General features: G+C 44.2%; 1 protein-coding gene across 11 annotated transcripts in view; it reads left to right on the plus strand.

Moving 5' to 3' along the window:
- The window catches only part of ppp4r1 (protein phosphatase 4, regulatory subunit 1), a 105,378-nt gene that overhangs the window by 23,994 nt on the left and 60,787 nt on the right, over positions 1–20,597 (plus strand). For 9 of the 11 annotated variants that reach the window (XR_005462022.1, XM_038808677.1, XM_038808684.1 and 6 more), the window contains 9 exons: positions 493–599; positions 8,950–9,092; positions 9,671–9,817; positions 12,000–12,107; positions 12,201–12,266; positions 12,814–12,828; positions 13,748–13,906; positions 15,062–15,204; positions 17,297–17,835. Coding sequence is in view for 10 of the 11 variants with exons in the window: in XM_038808677.1 (XP_038664605.1) it covers positions 493–599; positions 8,950–9,092; positions 9,671–9,817; positions 12,000–12,107; positions 12,201–12,266; positions 12,814–12,828; positions 13,748–13,906; positions 15,062–15,204; positions 17,297–17,835 (1,427 nt within the window). In the remaining variant the exon portion in view is untranslated. Of the gene's footprint in view, positions 1–492; positions 600–8,933; positions 9,093–9,670; positions 9,818–11,999; positions 12,108–12,200; positions 12,267–12,813; positions 12,829–13,747; positions 13,907–15,061; positions 15,205–17,296; positions 17,836–20,597 lie in introns of those variants that run through there. The other 2 variants (XM_038808687.1, XM_038808678.1) reach the window with 2 other exon arrangements.

The following is a 20,597-nucleotide window of genomic DNA, read 5'->3' on the forward strand; positions in this document are numbered from 1 at the left end:
AGAAGTCCTCCTGGATGCTCCTTACAAACTCTGCCTCGTCCAAGCCCCTAGCACTAAGTGAGTCCCAGTCAATATTGGGGAAGTTAAAGTCTCCCATCACAACAACTCTGTTGCATTTATTCCTTTCCAAAATTTGTCTGACTATCTGCTCCTCTATCTCCCGCTGGCTGTTGGGCGGCCTGTAGTAAACCCCCAACATTGTGACTACAACCTTCTTATTCCTGATCTCTACCCATTGGGTAGACCTGTATTAAACGTCGCATTGTCCTAATTTTGTTCTTAAGAGAAGTGCCACCGCATCTCTTATCAAAATTTTATGCAATTTTCGACAACTTGGCCAATGTATCTTTTTGACGTCACTGGGGTTTTGGCAAATCAAAACTTATTCTAATCCCCTGGGGAGGAGCAGAATATGCAGTGGTTGAAATAAGTTCTTCTCAACAGTTAGATCAAATGTTAAAACATTTGGCTTTTGATTCTTTTCTTTAACAGACAAATGGTAGCACGAGGTTTGCTCGATACGCTGCGGGCAGTCAGCGATGATGAAAAAGACTGCCTCGCAGTGCTGGAGAGAATCAGTAAACTAGCAGAAGATCCAGGTAACAAATGTTTTGTATTTAACCTATATGAATTATCTGTAATGTAGTATAAAGTGTTTGAAAATACAGGAATGGAGAGGGTTAATCCTGACTATATCTTCTGACTTGCTTGCTGTATGTAGCTCCTAGGAATAGTTCATGTTAATTGTTACATTTCTAACTACTCAATCCTGTCCTGAATTTCCAGTATATGTGGATACTTATCCCCTACCAATCAGTGTCAAAATCTGGATTGAAGCAAGTGTTGTGGTCTATGTAGGTTTTGCTGGCAGTTCAGAGCACTATCTAACAATGGGGTGCCCTGTCCTCCCGTCCCCTCATTATTTGGAAGTGAAGGTGTTTGCCTTTTTCACTATTGATTATCAGTTGTGTAACATCTACTTATTCATTATACAGTGGAGAAAATACAGTACTGAACTGCCGAAAGAATTTAGAGTGCCCTTGGTGACTTTAATAGTGGTGAATGAGCAAAAGACAAGCGAGTGAGTTTGTGGGGAATGTTTGTCCACATCCCGAAAACCAAATGAGGGAAATGTATGCTTGCAGTTTGGTGTTTTATAAATATTATTTGCCAATTTATTAACCATGCATTATCTGCAGCTGCTGTTAATATTGTGAGAAGATGTAATAGCATTTGTGGTTTGAACCTGTTCGTTCTGATTTGACTACACATATTTGACCAAAGGAGCGTCCTTGTCGTTTTACAGTGTAAGAGCTAGGCCTGTCTCTGGGAGAAATATTTGGGAGTAAAGGAGCAAAAGATTGCAATTTTCTCTATTATATATCTGCAGGATGTTTATTCTTGAGTAGAAATGCAGAATAGTCGACTATTGACTTTACTATAGCCAAATCCATAAAAGATGGTCGAACAATCACTCATGATGCCCAGGGAAGAAGCAAGGAAAGTGACTTTTGTACTAATATTCTTAAAGATCCTGTGAAGTGTTTTAGTCTCACAGTTGGTGAGCAGTGTCTCCTTGGAGTCCAAGACTTCAAAATATTTCAGTTAATTTAATAGCTGATTTAGTTACTCTTTTTAAACATCGGTGTATATTTGCAGTCATGGAATTGGCAACTGCATGAGGCATTCTGGCTATAATGTAGTTGCTATTCTACATTAATAATAATCTTTATTGTCACAAGTAGACTTACATTAACACAGCAATTAAGTTACTGTGAATAGCCCCTAGTCGCCATATTCCGGCGGTGCACCGAGGGAGAATTCAAAATGTCCAATTCACCTAATATCTTGGGTGACCTGAGACAGTGATGATTGGAGCTAAATGTTATTTGGAATGAAGGTGTTTGCCTTTTTCACTATTGATTACAGTGTGGGCCTATTCTGTCTGAAGTGTGGTAGAATATTGTAAATTAGTGATCAGCAACAAATCATTAAGTGCTTTTTATCAGCTCAAGTTTGTTTTTGGGATTGTATTACATGCTTACCACTGCTTCAAGTTAAGCACTTAATTGCTGGTGGCTGATTCAGTCAGTTGTTAAAATGGGATTCTTTCCAGATTTCAAATAACTAGTGCACAACAGTTTTGTGTTCCACACTGTATGTTTTGTATAAACATGTTTGAAGAGTTGAACTGAATTTGGATAGTGAAGTAACAGAAGGTGTTTTATGCATTTGTGATTGTTGCTAGGTGTGCCGATTTATTTCTGCCCAAGGGACTGGAGCTCAGATGATTTAATTACAATGCCCATACACTAGTCATTGTGTGTAATTTAAAAAAAAACACCAAACCTGTCGCTAAGTAAATGTGAAACCAGGAAATAGTTACTTTTAAAGAACGTATAATAAGCAGGAGCACTTCTCTTCCGAAAATAGCTTGAGCGGTTTAGACGTATGAAGAGCTGGAACTCCAAGAGCCTCCTAATTTGTGTTGATCAGTAATTAATACATTTAGCCTTTTAAATAAACAAATCTAATTTCAGTAGTACTACAGAAATCTAATCGGTAAGACTGGAAATGTATTGTGGAGGTACTAGTTACATAACTCTTCCAGATTTATTCCGTCTACATGACCAGTTAATCCTTCATTTTAGAGTACTATAGTCTCTATGTAGCATAATCTTTAGAATTGAAACCCTAAAGTTCTGGGCTGGGGGCCCTCTGAGTTGCCAGAATAGGACTGAGGTGAGGAGAAATGTCTTCACCCAGAGTGGTGAGCCTGTGGAATTCTCCACCACAGAAATTGAGGCCAAAACATGTTTTGGACTAGAAGGATTTGGATATAACTTGGGGCCGAAGGGAACAAAAGGATATTGGTGGTGGTGGTGGTTGGGGGGGGGAAGGAAGGAAGGAGGAGAGGATGCGGGAAGGTTAGTGATTTGGAAGATCAACCATGATTAGCTCAGTGGGCTAGACAGCTGGTTTGTGATGCAGAACAAGGCCGGCAGCGCGGGTTCAATTCCCGTACCAGCGTACCCGAACAGGCGCCGGAATGTGGCCACTAGGGGCTTTCACAGTAACTTCATACTTGTGACAATAAAAGGTTGTTATTATTATTATTATTATGAATGTCGGAAGAGGTTTGAAGGGCCTAATAGCCTACCTGCTCTCATTTCTATGTTTCTATAAAAGGTTAGCCAATCATCAAACAGAAATTCAAATATTAAAAAACACAAAAATGAAGAGCAGGAGGCAAATAACTTTCAACGTATTCATTTTCTTAAAGTTAATGCATTGGGGTTTGTAGGCCATTTGGAAATTAAAAATTACAGTCAGGTTTCCTTTTCCCAGCAGTGAAGAATCGCTAGTTCTTCTGCAATATGGAGAGGCCATTGTGGACTGATGAACCCGGCCATGTCGTTAACCTAGGCCTCCGGGCTCGGGGCTTCACGTCCCTCCACTGCAAAAGAATCCTACGCCAGGCTACTAGAGACGCAAAGGCCAGAATGCCGGCCTCTCTTGCCTCCTGCACTCCCGGCTCCAATGCTACCCCAAAGATAGCGAGCCCCCAGCCCGGTTCCACCCTGGAACCAACCACCTTGGACAAGGTCCCCCCCACCCCCTTCCAGAACCCCTCCAACGCCGGACAAGCCCAGAACATGAGTATGGTTTGCCGGGCCCCCCCGAGCACCTCCCACATCTGTCCTCTCCCCCAAAGAACCGGCTCATCCTGGCCCCAGTCATGTGCGCCCTATGCAGCACTTTCAGCTGAATCAAGCTGAGCCGTGCGCAAGAAGAGGACGAATTCACCCTCTCCAGTGCGTCCGCCCATGTCCCCTCGTCGATCTCCTCCCCAGCTCCACCTCCCACTTCGCTTTCAGCTCTTCCACCGAGGCCTCCTCCTCCTCCTGCATCACCTGATAAATTGCCGAGATCCTACCTTCACCGACTCACGTCCCCAAGAGCACCCTATCCAGTACCCCCCTAGGCGGCAATAGCGGAAACTCCGCCACCAGCCGCTTAACAAACGCCCTCATTTGCATATATCTAAAATTGTTCCCGGGGGGAGACCCCACTTCCCCACCAACTCCTCTAAAGTCGCAAACTTCCCATCGAGGAAACGGTCTCCCTTCCGCCTGATGCCTGCCCTGTGCCAACTCAAAACCCCACCATCAATTCTCCCTGGTGCAAACCGGTGATTACCCCGTATCGGGGCCCACACTGAAGCCCTCACCACCTCCCTATGCCGCCTCCATTGTCCCCAAATTTTGAGCGAAGCCACCACTACTGGACTCGTAGAATACCTTGCCGGGGGGGAGTGGAAGCGGGGCCGTCACCAGCGCCTCCAAAGTCGTGCCCACACAGGACGCCGCCTCCATCCTCTTCCATGCGGCACCTTCCCCCTCCATCACCCATCTACGGATCATTGCCACATTTTCAGCCCAGTAGTATCCACACATGTTGGGCAACGTCAACCCACCTACCTCCCTGCCTCGTTCCAGGAATACCCTCCTCACCCTCGGGGTCTTGCGCGCCCACACGAACCCCAGAATACTCCTGTTAACCCTCCTTTCTAAAAAAAAAAAGCCTTCGGGATCAATATGGGGAGGCACTAGAAAAGAAACAAGAACCTCGGGAGCACCGTCATCTTAACTGACTGGACCTTACCCGCCAAAGAGAGTGGCAACGCATCCCACCTCTTAAACTCCTCCTCCATCTGTTCCACCAACCTCAAAAAATTTAGCCTATGCAGGGCCCCCCAGCTCCTAGCTATCTGGACCCCAAGATATCTAAAGCTCCTCACCGCCCTCTTTAACGGAAGCTCTCCTATCTCCCTCTCCTAGTCCCCCGGGTGCAGCACGAACAGCTCACTCTTCCCCACGTTGAGCTTATAGCCCGAAAATCCCCGAGCTCCCCAAGTATCTTCAGCACCTCTGGCATCCCCCCGCCGGATCCGCAATGTACAGCAGTAAATCATCCGCGTACAGCGACAATCGGTGCTTCCCCCCCCCGTACAATCCCCCCCCCACAGTTCTTCGAATCCCTCAGCGCCATGGCCAAGGGCTCAATTGCTAACGCAAAGAGCAGGGGCAGCCAAAAGTCTTCCGACCTCCTCCCATTCGTCACCACACTCACTACCGGGGCACTACACAGCAGCCTCGCCCAAGTAATGAATCCCTCACCAAACCCAAATCTCCTCAACACTTCCCACAGGTAGCTCCACTCCACCCTATCGAAAGCTTTCTCCGCATCCATTGTTGCTACTATTTCCGCCTCCCCATCCGCTGACGCCATCATCATTACATTGAGCAGCCGCCACACATTGACATTCAGCTGTCTCCCCTTCACAAACCCCGTTTGGCCCTAGTGTATAACCATCGGGACCACATCTTCCACCCTCCTGGACAGTATCTTGGCCAACAACTTTGCATCCACGTTGAGGAGCGAGATCGGCCTATAAGACCCACATTGGAGGGGATCCTTATCCCGCTTCAGGATTAGTGAGATTATTGCTCTAGACATCGTCGGGGGCAAAGCCCCCCCCCCCCCCCCCCCCCCTGCCCTCGCCTCATTCAGGGTCCTCACAAGCAGCGGGCCCAGCAGATCTGAGAATTGTAAAACTTCACCGGGAACCCATCAGGCCCTGTTGCTTTCCTGGTCTGCATGCTCCCCAGTGCCTCTACCAGCTCCTCCAACTTGATTGGGGCCCCCAGACCCTCCATCCGCTCATCCTCCACTCTTGGGAACTCCAGCTTATCCAGAAAGCGGTCCATCCCGCTCACTTCCCTAGGGGGCACCGACCGGTACAGCCCCTCATAAAAGGATCTAAGCACCCCATTAATATCCCTACCACTCCGCACCAGGTTCCCTCCTGTATCTGTGGCTCCCCTGATCTCTCTCGCTGCCTCCCACTTCCGGTGTTGGTTGGCCAGTATCCGGCTTGCCTTCTCCCCGTACTCGTACACCGCCCCCTGCGCCCTCCTCCACTGCGCCTCCGCCTTCCGGGTGGTCAGTATATCGAACTCCGCTTGGAGACTGCGACGCTTCCTCAAAAGCCCCTCTTCCGGGTAATCCGCATACCTCCTGTCCACCCTCGCCATTTCTTCCACCAACCTCTCCCTCTCCGCCCTCTCCTCCATGTGTGCCCGAATAGATATCAGCTCCCCTCTAACCACCGCCTTCAGCCCTTCCCAGACCACCCCAACTTGCACCTCCCCATTGTCGTTGGCTTCCAAATACCCCTCTATGCTCCTACGGACCCACCCACATACCTCCTCCTCTGCCAACAGCCCCACATCTAACCTCCACAGCGGGCGCTGATCCTTCCCCAACCCCGGCTCCAAGTCCACCGAGTGCGGGGCATGGTCAGATATAGCTGTCGCCGAATACTCCACCCCCACCACTCTCGAGATTAGCGCCCTGCTGAGGACAAAAAAGTCAATCCGGGAATAGGCCTTGCGGACATGGGAGAAAAAGGAAAACGGCCTCAAAAACCTCCAAGGGTCTACCCCTCCCATCTGATCCATGAACCCCCTCAGCACTGAGGCCGCCGCCGGCCTCTTACCCGTCCTTGACCTCGAACGATCCAGACCTGGGTCCAACACGGTGTTAAAATCCCCTCCCAAGGTCAAGCCCCCCGTCTCAAGGTCCGGGATTCGGCTCATCATTCGCCGCATGAAGCCGCATCGTCCCAGTTGGAGGCGCACACATTAACCAGAACCACCCGTTCCCCTTGAAGCCTACCACTCACCATTACGTATTTCCCTGCGCTGTTTGCCACCACACTCGACGCCACAAATGACAAGTTCTTGCCAACTAAAATCGCCACCCCTCGATTCTTCGCATCTAGCCCCGAGTGAAATACTTGTCCAACCCAACCTCGTCTCCGTCTCACCTGATCTGCCACCTTAAGGGTGGGGAAGACCCGGGACCGCTTCACCGGTCCATTCAGCCCCCTCACGTTCCACGTGACCAGCCAAATCCGGGGGGTCTTCCCCTTCCCTCCGCCGGTCAGCCATAGCTCTCCCTCGGCTCACCACGTGCCCGCTGAACTCCCCAGGCCCGTTCCCCACGGTGGCAGACCCCCCCCCCCAATCACCAGCAGTTCCCCTGCCGGCCGCAACCCGGTACCCCCCACATTCTCCCCCCCCCCCCCCCCCCCCCCCCCCCCCAAAGCTAGGGCCCCCCTAGCTGCGTAACCCCTTCCATTGTACTTCCGTAAGGCAGCCGACTCCTGCTGACCCCAGCTGCCCCCGCCATCCCAACGACCCCCCCCCCACCCCCGATGCAACACAACCACCACTCTTTTTCCCCCCCAACCCAGTGCCGGCCCCGCCTACTGCTCCAGTGCGGGAGGAAAGCCCGCGCTTCCATCCCAACCCCCCCCCCGACACGCGGGAAAAGACGGGCACATGACCCAGCAGGACCGCAAAACCGCTCCCCAACCCTTCACCCGTGAAAAAAGAACAAAAAAGCACCCAAGTAAACAAATAACAGTCCCAAAAATCGAAAAAGCAGAACCGCAAAAAGGCATCATCAAATACAATCAATAAAAGCAAAAGGATCCCAGGGAGGACAATGCCTCCGCACAATGTACATCATTCCCCAGCCCCCAGTACTCCGTTTGAGTCCAGCTTCTCTGCCTGGAAAAAAGCCCAGGCCTCCACCGGAGAGTCGAAATAGAGCTGGCGGTTTTTATACGTGACCCAGAGGTGTGCCGGCTGTAACAGGCCAAACTTCACTCCCTTCTTGTGAAGCACTGCCTTCGTCTGGTTAAAACCAGCCCTTCTCCTTGCCACTTCCGCACTCCAGTCTTGATGGATCCTGATCTCCGCGTTCTCCCACTTACTACTCCTCTCCGTCGCCCATCTCAGCACACACTCACGGTCGACGAAGCGGTGGAAACGGACCAGCACCGCCCGGGGCGGCTCATTAGGCTTGGGTTTCCTCAGCAGCACTCGATGGGCACCCTCCAGCTCCAAGGGTGCCTGGAACGACCCCGCGCCCATTAGCAAGTTCAGCATTATAGCCACATAGGCCCCCGAATCCGAACCTTGCAGCCCCTCCGGGAGACCCAGAATCCGCAGGTTATTCCGACTAGAGCGGTTCTCCATCTTCTCCATCCTCGCTAACCACTTCTTGTGGCGCGCCTCGTCTGACTCTACCTTCACTGCCAGGCCCAGGAGTTCGTCCTCGCTCTCTGATGCCTTTTGCCGTAGCTCTCGGATCCTCCGCACCGTGAGCTTGTCCAGCGAGGCCTTAAAACGGTTCCAGGATCTCGGCCTTCAGCTCTCTGAAGCAGCTCCTGCTGCTCCCGCGCCCACTGCTGCCACGCTGCTGGTTCCTCCCCGCCGCCATCTTGCCTTTCCTGCCTCGCACCTTTCTCTGCTCCAAAGCCGATTTTTTTGACCGCTCCGCTCCTGGTCCAGTCCATCCACCGGCAGATAATCTTAGCGGAAGTGTTCCCACACGGGGAAAAGTCCAACCAGCACCGCTACGGGTCCTTAAAAGAGCCCAAAAGACCAAAAATGGTGGGTGCTACCAAACGTGCAGCTTAGCTCCGCATCACCGCAACCGGAAGCCGATATGAAACCATTGTTGATTGTTATTAAAACCCATCTTGATCGCAGGTGTCCTTTAAGTAAGGAAATCTGCCATCCTTCCTTGGTCTGGCCTGCATGTGGCTCCAGATCCATAGCAATGCCTCCGAAATGGCCTAGCAAGCCACTCAGTTCAAGGGTGATTAGAGATGGGCAACTAATGCTGGCCCCAGCCAGTAGTGCCCACATCCCATGAATAAATTTTTGAAAATCCACAATACACTTCCAGTCGTCTTAATTAGATGACTACAGAAAATAACCACCTTCTAATCCGCAACCCATGGCAAAGTAGGTTTCAATAGTTTTTCCTGTTTATTGGTAGTTTATGTAAAATAGGTCATTTTCTTTACAGAACCAACAGTCCGTGCCGAGTTGATGGAACAGGTGCCTCATATTGCCATATTCTGCCAAGAGAATAGACCTTCTATTCCTTATGCTTTTTCCAAATACTTGTTGCCCTTTATGGTTCGATGCCTTGCAGACACCAACAACCAGGTACGGTGTCTTTTTTTTTCTTTCTACAGGAGGTTTTCCTTTCGATTGATTTTAGTTTAGACTATTTAATGATAGCACACACTTTCAGTGAGCCTCGAGTAGGAAATAAGGAAAACTACATTTCAGCTGTATCTTACAACAGGAAAAAAAATCTACTGGAAAAGGGAACACAAAAATTCAGTAACCAAAGTAATCTCAGAAAAATAGTTTAAGCACTGAGATTCCCTGTGAACTGAATCTGTAAATCAATCTTGTATGTAATGTACTGAGAGTTAACTATTGCTATTCAATATTATTCGGGTAAGTGATTCTTACCTTGATGAAGGAATAGATAGATTTGAATTTGCACCAATTATAATAATTGTGTTAGGATGTTATAAAATCCCTCACGTCCACTGTTATAATTAAAGACTGAAAAATAGAAATATAGTTTTAAAAGGCTTCATCCAGTTTGAAGATTTTTCACTTGTGTTAAATCAATCAATTGATAAAATAAGTTTGTGTTGCATGTAGTCTGTTTTTAGCTCTTTCTCTTTAGTTAGTTAGTTACAGACTTCTTCACTTGTTACTACTTGTAGGTGAGGAAAACGAGCCAGGCAGCATTGCTGGTGGTGTTAGAGCAAGAGATAATAGAAAGATATGATGTGGAGACAAAAGTATGTCCTGTTCTACTGGATCTAACTGCTCCTGAAAGCAATGATGATCTGAAAACTGAAGCTGTAGCAGTAAGTGAAACGCATATTTTTGGGGGATTTTCATTTTGCTGTATAATTACAAATGGGAAGATTTGTAACATTCAAGAGGATATGGGCCCACTGTGTTTAAGCTATAAGATTAGCAACTGAAATTTCATGTTCTTCATGCATTAGTAGGTAATTTGGGAAGTGAAGTAAATTACACATCATGGAATTATGTCCATTTAGGAAAAGATGTTTGACATGTTCTTACAATGTATTAATCAAATTAATAAGCTTCATGACATTATCGGAAGGAACCCATTTATGAAGCCAACAGCAAGTAAACACACACTGAAAACACACCGTTTTTTCCGGAGAATTCAGATGTGTTAACAGTACAGCTTGGTTATCCGATCTTTTTTTAAAAAATAATAAAATTTAGAGTACCCAATTCATTTTTTCCAATTAAGGGGCAATTTAACGTGGCCAATCCACCTAGCCTGCACATCTTTGGGTTGTGGGGGTGAAACCCATGCAAACACGGGGAGAGTGTGCAAACTCCACAGTTGTCCAGAGCCGGGATTGAACCTGGGACCTCGGCGCTGTGAGGCAACAGGGCTAACCACTGCGCCACTGTGTTGCCCCTGTTATCTGATCTTAATAGATTTCTAAAGTATCCATTCCGGTGCTCACTTTTTGTATCTTGTTCTCATCCTTCCTACATGACAATTTGCATTTCTTCTTAAATATAACTCAACACTGCTTTATGCTTATTCCTTAGAGCCGCTAATGGCCAACTCTTTTACTTGATTCACATTTCCTAACTTTGCGGCTGATCTTTTTCAGGCAGATACTTATTTTAAATAAGGCTTCCAAGGTCCCCCTTCTAATTAATGATTAAAAAGAGCTTTTCTGCTTCTCTGTGATATGTTGAACCCTTTCTTACCCGTAACTCCTATTTACAGGTATTTATAATCTTAGATTGGTTGTATACTTCAGTTTTTTTTATATTAAAATTTAAGAATTATACTTCCCTCCTTCATCTTCTCAAGAGTTTCACTGTTGTTTGTATTCTACTAAATATTAATTCCCATTTCAATTTCCTGCTTCTGGGACAGTTAAGTGTAGTCATAGTTGTTTTCTTCTGCTGAACTTACTAGTAAAATTTATTATGAAGCCGATAATAAATTGGTTATTAGTCTAATTCGTACCACACTTGGTGCAGCAATTGTTGTCCAATTGAAGGATCACATCTAATGTTAAACATCATGGGCGGTGTGGTGGCACAGTGGTTAGCACTGCTGCCTTCCAGGGTTCTGGGTTCAATTCCCGCCTTGGCTAACTGTCTGTGTAGAGTTTACACTTTCTCCCCGTGTCTACGTGGGTTTCCTCTGGGTGCTCTGGTTTCCACCCACAATCCAAAGATGTGCAGGTTAGATGGATTGGCCCATGCTAAATTGCCCCATGGTGTCCAAAAGGTTAGGTGGGGTTACTGGTTTACAGGGATAGGGTGGCGGTGTGAGCTTAAGTGGGGTGCTTTTTCCGGGGGCTGGTGCAGACTCGATGGCCTTCTGCACTGTAATGTTCTGAGCTTTAGCATGGGTTCATAGCACAATCAGTACTCCGCTTACTGCATTGGCCAAAAGGATGTGCTGTCTGACATAATTTGGCAGTCATTAGAATGTCTACGTACTTGATATCGCACTGGCACTGAAATTCGTATACTGTGTTACTCATTTGTGCTACCATAATTGTAGAAAAGCACAAATCGAACAGAGGAACTGGGCGATAAATGTGTGATTTTGCTTTTGTCAAGCAAGGACAGATTTCTTTACTATGCAGCAAGCATAGAGTATGTGCGACAGGCAAGGTGGTTATTTCAGCATTGATTCCTTTAAAGGAAAAGCTGAATGGTAGCTTTCCATTAGGTGAATAGTTGTGTGTAATTTTAAGAATGAAGAGGACAGCATAAGTACTATATTAAAATAATTGATGTTCACTAGTTTTCCTTCAAGACATTATAGGTCACGTGGTAAAGGTTTGTAGCGAAGAAGTGCTCATGGGTTTTATGTTGTATGTCCCTCAATTGGCTGTGGATATTGAAAGTGTTTTTGCAGGAATTGTACATGTCCCCAAAAGGAACACCAATTCTGCTTCACAAAAATTAAGAAAAACCTGCTGCAGATTTGAATAAGATGTTTTATACATAGTTGTTTTGTTTTGATTATAGATAATGTGTAAAATGGCTCCCATAGTGGGAAAGGCTATCACAGAAAAATATATACTGCACCGGTTCTGTGAGATGTGTTGTGATTGTCGCATGTTCCACGTTCGCAAGGTTAGTTTGCATAATTATCACCCGGTGATTTCTCACCTCATCCCCTTTTTTTGGTTCCTCTTAATTTGTAAGAAACATTAATTCTTCTTTCAGGTGTGTGCTGCCAATATTGGAGATATATCCAGTGTCGTTGGTCGTGAGGCCACTGAAGGATTGTTGGTAGGTATGCATAAAATAGTAATCAACACTCTACTAAATATTGTTGCCCTTGGCTATCAAGGACTGCAAGGAGAAAATATAACCCAAATTAAAAGTTTTAATTAATCATTTGTGTTAGCATGATATTGTTCTGAGTAAGTAACTTGATTAAAAGTCTTGCTAGGCTTGTCCAGTACAGTAAAACAGTTGATCTTTCCTCATGAATAATTAGATCAGAACTTGGTTGATGGCATATAGATGTGCATTTAATAATTGTTGTGTTTTCCGGAATTGGAATATAATCACATTCACTTCAACACTTCATTTTCTAACAACTTGGTGTTGAAATAATTTTGTGAAACCACATCATAACCTCACGTCACACTCATGATGGCCACATGATTCAAATCGTATTGGTCTGTTGACATTTATCCCTTTTGTAATTCTTGAGGATTCCTTTGTTAGTTGGCGATAAAGCTATATATTTTTTTTAAATAGAACTGAGTAGGTCTTAGTGGTTTTTCCTATTATTTGTCTCCTATTTCCTTCTTTTCCTCTGTTTCCCTAGAAGGCTTATCCTGAGGTAAGGTTCGACAGGTGCCGGCAGCTTTCGGGTAATTTACAATGAACCATTATTAATGTATGAACCTTGACAGTGAGTGTCAGCAGGGTATTTGACCATGCATGGTGATGGGGTTGGGGGAGCTAAATCTGACCCTTGCCCAAAGCATTCACTTAGTGGGGGCAGTCATTGGATAGAAATCTGTGCAGGAATCCTTCTCACTTAAGTACAGAGGTGCAGAGATCAATTGTAACACTCCAGCCACTGCAGTTACTGGGATCAGACAAGTCAGGACAAAGCAGGGTTTGAGTCATGAATCACTTTAATGCATAAAGCGCAGTAATATACAAGGCAATGCATTTACTCACTCAAGTGTCAATGGAATTTATGTTTTGCTTTTCACCAGTTTCTTCCAGCTCTTGGGGAAATGGATCTTAAAATATTGAATTTTGAACTGACCACAATTGAAATGTGATTTTAAAAAAGTTGAATTTGAACTATTTTCCATGCACGTCTCAAATAAGCTGTTTCAGTTTTTTGGAAGCAAATCACCTCAGGCACTTAGCATTGAAATCAGTGTTCAATTTAGGGACTGTTTTAAACATCTCTGCTTTTGTTCTGATATACATTTCATAAAGTGCCATGGGGCAATTGTCTCTTTGCAAATGCAGAGCAAATACTTGAAATTTTATTGGCTCTATAAATACAATGAAAAATAGGTTAAATTTATTTTTAATTAATATTTGCTGCTTCTGAAGGTTTGTTCCAAAGGCCCAAAAAACTGAAGTTTAAAATGGATGCTTTCATGTAACTATAGGCCAGTACTTGTAATGGTGATCTCTAAATGTGCTGACAGTCATATTCAAAAACAAAATCTCCCACCTGAAATAAAGTGTCAACCATAACTGAAAATCCCATTCCCTTGGATTTTTCTGTGTAGTTACCCAGGTTCTTCCAGCTCTGCTCTGACAATGTATGGGGAGTACGGAAAGCATGTGCCGAATGCTTTATGGGCATTTCTTGTGCAACCTCTCAGGAAGTTCGGAGAGCAAAACTTTCTTCACTCTTCATTAATCTGATCAGCGACCCTTCACGATGGGTGAGGTGCAATGTCTTTTCTGTTAATCTTTGGTGTTGAAACGAGCATGTTTGTACTGTAATTTCCTATAGTGAACTGACCATGCATATGGTGCATGAGCTCCCATCCATGTGTGCTATCCGACTCGATGTGGTATTTTTTGATGTCTGTAGGGCCATGTCTGAACTTCTAATTGTCACCATAATACTTTGTTTTTCTCCCTGATAGATATTTCTATTTTGTTAAGGGCAAAAATCATAATGATAGCTGCCATAGAACATCCTACTCCCCAACCTCAGTCCAAATATTCCCCATTGTGGTAGTATTCCTCGCTAACGAGCATTTCTTGCTTTATCACAGGGTTCAACTTCCTTTCTGGGTTTATTGCGGTCTGTTCCGCCCTCTGCTTTCTGAGGTACTTTGCTCTGACCTGCTCAATTGCCCTGATTTCTAACTCCAGTGTTCTATCTAAACATAAACTGAGCAAATTTGCTTGGCATTGTTCTTAGCCTGTGCAATTGTTGTAGGAAATAGCAGTAATCCAGTTCATTTCCTGTGACGTTTCTCACTGATTAAGAGTGGGATTGTGCAAGAAGATACCAACGGTCTGACGGAATTGTTATTTGGGCAGAATCTCAATCACAGGCCAAAAACATCTAACTTATTTGACAAAAGGAAGAGGCTCAATTTAGTTTTTTTTTCTCCACAACGTAATATGTAGCGATAGTAGTGTATGGTGCCATAAATGCAAATGGATGGGTAATGCTGAAGATTTTGGGGCAAAATAATTTTTTTTTAAGCTTGTTTCTGATGTGGTAAACAGTCAGCTGAGACAGAAAATGGTGATTGCAGTTCTTCCATTGAATAAATATACCAATGTAACTTGTTAAAATGACAGCCTCTTTCCCAATCACAGCCTCTCTACTTTGCTGAAAGCCGTTGTATCTCTTAACCTTTTCCAATTCTGACAAAAGTTTACAGACCTGAAACAGTAACTCTGTTTCTGTTGTCACAAAGGATGCCTGACCCGCTGAGTATTTGTAACATTTTCTGCTTTTATTCTTCGTAACTCGGGGTAGTTTACTTTGCAATTGCAAGAAATACTGCAGATGCATATGGTGGCGGAAAACTATTAAGTGGGGTAGCATTTTAACACTGAAATACTCTGATTTGCAGGTTCGTCAAGCTGCCTTTCAGTCATTAGGGCCTTTTATCTCGACCTTTGCTGGCTCCTCTGGTGCTGGCCATTACTTCAAAGAGGAGGATTTGCTTTCATCCAAGAATGTATCGGAGAGCAAAGGGACAGAAAACAATAGCAGGTGCACTGTAATCAATGATTTTGATTGTATCTTTATACTTAATTTTTGAAGTATTTGCAGCATGCCATTTTATTAATTCCAGTAACCAGACTACTGAAAGTCATCATAGGACCATTGACTGCTCGCCCACTTTGAGAGATCTGACTGACGGTGATTTAACCTGAGAGTCACCACACTTGGTGAGGAGCAAGGTTGAGAAGGCAGGGCCTTCATGAATAACCTCAACTGGTATGGGAATTGAACCTGCGATGTTTGTATCGCTCCTGACTACTAGGCTATTATGCTCTTATCTATTTTATTTCTCCATGGAAATAACTTGATTGGTGTATGTGAAGTCTGTTCCTCACCATTATTCTGTTTGGTGCCCTTCTGTAACAGTGTTTTCCCTTTGTGGCTGAGAGTAGTTTTAAGCCTTTTGTATTTGAACTGTAGTGTTAATGTAAGCCTACTTGTGACAATAAAGATTATTATTATTACCACTAATTCCTAAAACAAATCTGGGCAATGTTGTTGAAGTAGCAGATTGAATGTTATTATTAAATAACCGCAGTGCAAAATTGTAGTTATGGATTTTGCAAGGAATGCCCTTGGATAAGGCCATTGTGTAGTAATAAATAGCTTTGCATCATAGGTTTTCGTGATGTCTTGGATTATTGGATTACTTTTGAAATACAGTCAGCAATGTGTAAGTCAGTGCACAGCAAGGTGCCATACAGAGCGTATAACCAGAAAATCTATTTTGGTCTTAATTCTTGAGGAACAATTTGTATTTTGGACGTTAACGTCAAGGTTTTTCTCATACACCTGAGCAGAAGGTGCTTCAAGTTCTAATGTCTAGTCTATATTACTGCTTCTCCAACAGTATATTTAATCAACTTAAAAACTTGTATGTTGAGGCCAATAGAAAGATACAATGATCAAAAAATGGGCGATTATCTAAAGGAGTTCTTGGGAAGGGTGACCAAAAGATTGGTTGAAGGAGGAGTTTGAAAGGGGTCTTGAAGGGGAACTTCATGGTATTCAACCTTAGTGGTTGCTAATCGTGGGAAGAAAGTAAGTGAGATTGCACAGAAGTTGAGTTTGGCGGGGGGTGGAAGATATCAGGGTTAGGAGGGTAGCAAGACCATGAATGAACTTGAGGGTGAGAATTTTAAATTTGAGAACTGGGAGCCAGTGACAAAATGGGTACTTGATGAGTGCAGAAAAAGAAATGGACGTGAGTTTTGGAGTGAGCCACGGATGTGGTTATCTGCTGAAGCTGGAATCTTCATGAAGCTGAGAACCAAACTTGAACATTGGTGCTCTGCGAATATGGCCTTCCTGGTCACCGTGCTATTTTCCAAAGCTTTCATACCAGCAAAGCCCACTTGGTTCCATGATCACACCCTTCACTTCTGGATAGTTGTAATGATTCTAATACAAAGTAGTGCAGTGTTAATTCGGAGCCTGTACTGATGACTCCAACCTGTTCACACAATACAACATTGTGGCCAAAATGCATTGCGCAAAAGGAGTATATCACAATTAAGCCAGTCAGTGTGCAGGGCCACCAAACCCTTGCGCATTCATAAGCTAGGCAGTTCTGTGATATAGGTAGAAAAATAAATGGGTAAAATTTCCTGGATCACCTTTAGAAATTTGACTTCTGAATCAAGAATAATGTGTTACTTTAGAGACCTAAATGAAAGGAAACGTGGCATGACCTTTTTAAAAAAAGAAAGTATGTCAACTTGTGGCTAGTTTATATCTAGATTACACATTCTACAAGAAAAGTGGTGTGTGCGTCTTTACTGGCTTCATTTCAAATTGCATGCTTAAATTCCAGGACTGGGAGAAGACGTTTCAAATTTTGTCTTGTTAGATTAATCTCTCGGCACCTAACTTTATGGGAGGCTTCATTTGTTCATCTGTAAGTATTCTTCCAGAGGATAACTTTGGGTGAATTTAATGCTTTCAAACAGGCCATAAAGCTAAAGATTCTATAGTTCACCATGTTCAGGATTTTTTATTAAAATAGCGTACGTGGAAATAACATTTACTGAGATTTTGGTTATTATTGATGAAATAAATTGTCTGTTATCTTTCATCTTAGTGCAAAATGTGCAGCAGAAGTTACAGACAAAGCTGTCGATCTTGTTGAAACAGATCAAACTTCAAACTTTAGCTGTTGTACTGTGGAGTCAATAAATGCAGCTGAACTAAACGGTGATGGTGAATGTAAAAGTGATGCCATTCATGCCCAGGCAATATCGTTACAGTCACACTCTGATTCTTATGTATGTACTAAATCTGGATCATCTGAAGCAAGAGGAGTTCTCAGCGAAAGTCAGTTGCCAAATTCAGACCGTACAAATTCAATCTTGTCTTCACAAAAATCTGGGTCCAGTTCAGAAAAGACTTCCATTTTGGACGACATGTACAACTCATTCCATTATTGGAGGACTCCTATCCCTACTATAGATCTTGATTTGGAACTAGAGCAGCCACAATGTTCAGATAAGCAGAAAAGTAAAGATTCAACACGGGAAGAAGTGCTATCAGACTGTCCAAGCTTTAGCACAGCTACTCGAAAAGAACTGGAAGAAATGCTGGAAAACTTAGAGCCGCATATAGATGACCCAGATGTAAAAGGTAAAGTGACATATTAAACATCATTCCTTTTGTAATTATATAATTATAATACCATGAGCATTTCTCTCAATATTTTGCCAATTTAAGTTGCACTTGTGTTCTTCAAAATAAAATTATTAGCCAGCTCACTGCAGTTGAAATCCAGTTTAGGATTAAAATATGCAATGTATAGAATGTTACAAAATTTTGCGCGCGCCCCCCCCTCCCAACACTTCCCATCTCCAAATGAATCTCGCCGCTTTAAATATGTGATACCATCTTTGTTGGCTGATTATTCATTCATTTCACTTCATTTTTTATTACCTCTGCCACTGAAGGTCGGAAGAGGTAATGTTTTCGCCTCTTTGTCTTAAACAATATATTTAATAAACTATTTCAACAAAAGGTGGTACCACAGGGTATGGAACTGATTAATTTTTGGTTAAGCTGAGGATCTGGATCCTGGAATGTTTTAAAGGGTCCATTAATATTGACAATGAAGGAAGCATGGTGCCCCAGTGGTTAGCACTACCGTCTCATGGCGCCGAGGTCCCAGGTTCGATTCTGGCTCTGGGTTACTTTGCATCAGTCTTCACGGTGGAAGACACCAGTGGGATGCTAGAGTTCCAAGAGAACCAGTGGGCAGAGGTGAGTGCAGTGACCATTACTAAGAAGAAGGTTCTGGGGAAACTGAAAGGCTTGAAGGTGCATAAGTCACCTGGACCAGATGGGCTACACCCCAGGATCCTAAAAGAGATAGCTGAGGAAATTATAGAGGCAATGGTGATGATCTTTCAGGAATCACTGGAGGCAGGAAGGGTCCCAGAAGACTGGAAAGTGGCTAATGTAACACCACTGTTTAAAAAGGGAGGGAGGCTGAAGATGGGAAATTATAGGCTGGTTAGCCTGACTTCGGTCATTGGTAAGATTTTAGAGTCTGTTCTTAAAGATGAGATCGCAAAGTACTTGGAAGTGCATGGTAAAATAGGACTGAGTCAGCACAGCTTTGTCAAAGGGAGGTCGTGTCTGACAAATCTGTTTAGAATTCTTTGAGGAGGTAACAGGGAAGTTAGACAAAGGAGAACCAGTGGACGCGATTTATTTAGATTTCCAGAAGATCTTTGACAAGGTGTCGCATAGGAGACTCTTAAATAAGTTAAAAGTGTTAAGGGTAAGATCCTGGCATGGATAGAGGATTGGCTGACTGGCAGAAAGCAGAGAGTGGGGATAAAGGGGTCTTTTTCAGGATGGCAGCCGGTGACTCGTGATGTGCCTCAGGGGTCTGTGCTGGGACCACAACTTTTCACAATATACATAAATGATCTGGAAGAAGAAACTGAAGGCACTGTTGCTAAGTTTGCAGATGATACAAAGACCTGTAGAGGGACAGATAGTATTGAGGAAGCAAGGGGGCTGCAGAAGGATTTGGACAGGCTAGGAGAGTGGACAAAGAAGTGGCAAATGAAATACAATGTGGAAAAGTGTGAGGTTATGCACTTCGGAAGGAGGTATTTAGGCATAGACTATTCTCTAAATGGGGGAATGCTTAGGATATCAGAAGCACAAATGGACTTGGGCATTCTTGTTCAAGATTCTCAAGTTTAATGTGCAGGTTAAATCGGCAGTTAAGAAGGCTAATGCAATGTTAGCATTCTTGTTGAGAGGGCTAGAATACAAAACCAGGGATGTACTTCTGAGGCTGTATAAGGCTCTGGTCAAACCCCATTTGGTGTATTGTGAGCAGTTTGGGGCTCCGTATCTATGGAAGGATGTGCTGGCCTTGGAAAGGGTCCAGAGGAGGTTCTCAAGAATGATCCCTGGAATGAAGAACTTGTCATATGAGGAATGGTTGAGGACTCTGGATCTGTACTCGTTGGAGTTTATTGAAACTTACAGGATACTGCGAGGCCTGGAAAGACTGGACGTGGAGAGGGTGTTTCCACTTGTAGGAAAAACTAGAACCAGAGGACACCTATCTCAGACTAAAGGGCCGATCCTTTAAAACTGAGATGAGGAAGAATCTCTTCAGCCAGAGGTTGGTGAATCTGTGGAACTCTTTACCGCAGAAGGCAGGGGAGGCCAAATCACCGAGTGTCTTTAAGACAGAGGTAGATAGGTTCTTGATTAATAAGGGGTCAGGGGTTATGGGGAGAAGGCAGGAGAAGCTCATCAGGGGGTGAGAAAACATCAGCCATGATTGAATGGTGGAGCAGACTCAATGGGCCGAGTGGCCTAATTCTGCTCCTATGCCTTATGCCCCTTAATTGGAAAAAATGAATTGGGTACTTGAATTTTATTTTATTTTTAAATATTGAAAATTAGGTAAATGTACTTTTTTTTAAAGACTATTGTGAATTGCCTCAGCTGCTGTGGTGGAATTTTTTTAACATTTTGTGAGCCGAGTTTTTAGAGCAGATTGTTGGACGTGGATTAGCCTGAATCCTCAGTGTGATCGCACGTTAATAAAAAAAATATTTTTTCAATTTTGTAGTAACAGCATCAACCAGGCGGGGAGAAGCTGTGTAATAAAGTTCCTTGGTTATGCAGAACATGAGTATTGCCAAAAGAAAACGTGAAATCTTTTCATCTTGCATTCACCAAGACAGGTGTAAAAATACTAAATTTCAAAGGGCTTCCTATTGGAGGAGAATACTGCTCGTGTTCTACTGCATAATAGCAGCATGAAAGGCTGGCTTCACCTGTTTACATTTTTGAGACCCTGTACCCTCGCAGGGTAATTTGAGGTAGACTGGGCAATTTTCAGAACCAAAAGAGGTGCCCTA

Source organism: Scyliorhinus canicula, chromosome 10, assembly GCF_902713615.1.
Source record: "Scyliorhinus canicula chromosome 10, sScyCan1.1, whole genome shotgun sequence".
NCBI lineage: Eukaryota > Metazoa > Chordata > Chondrichthyes > Carcharhiniformes > Scyliorhinidae > Scyliorhinus > Scyliorhinus canicula.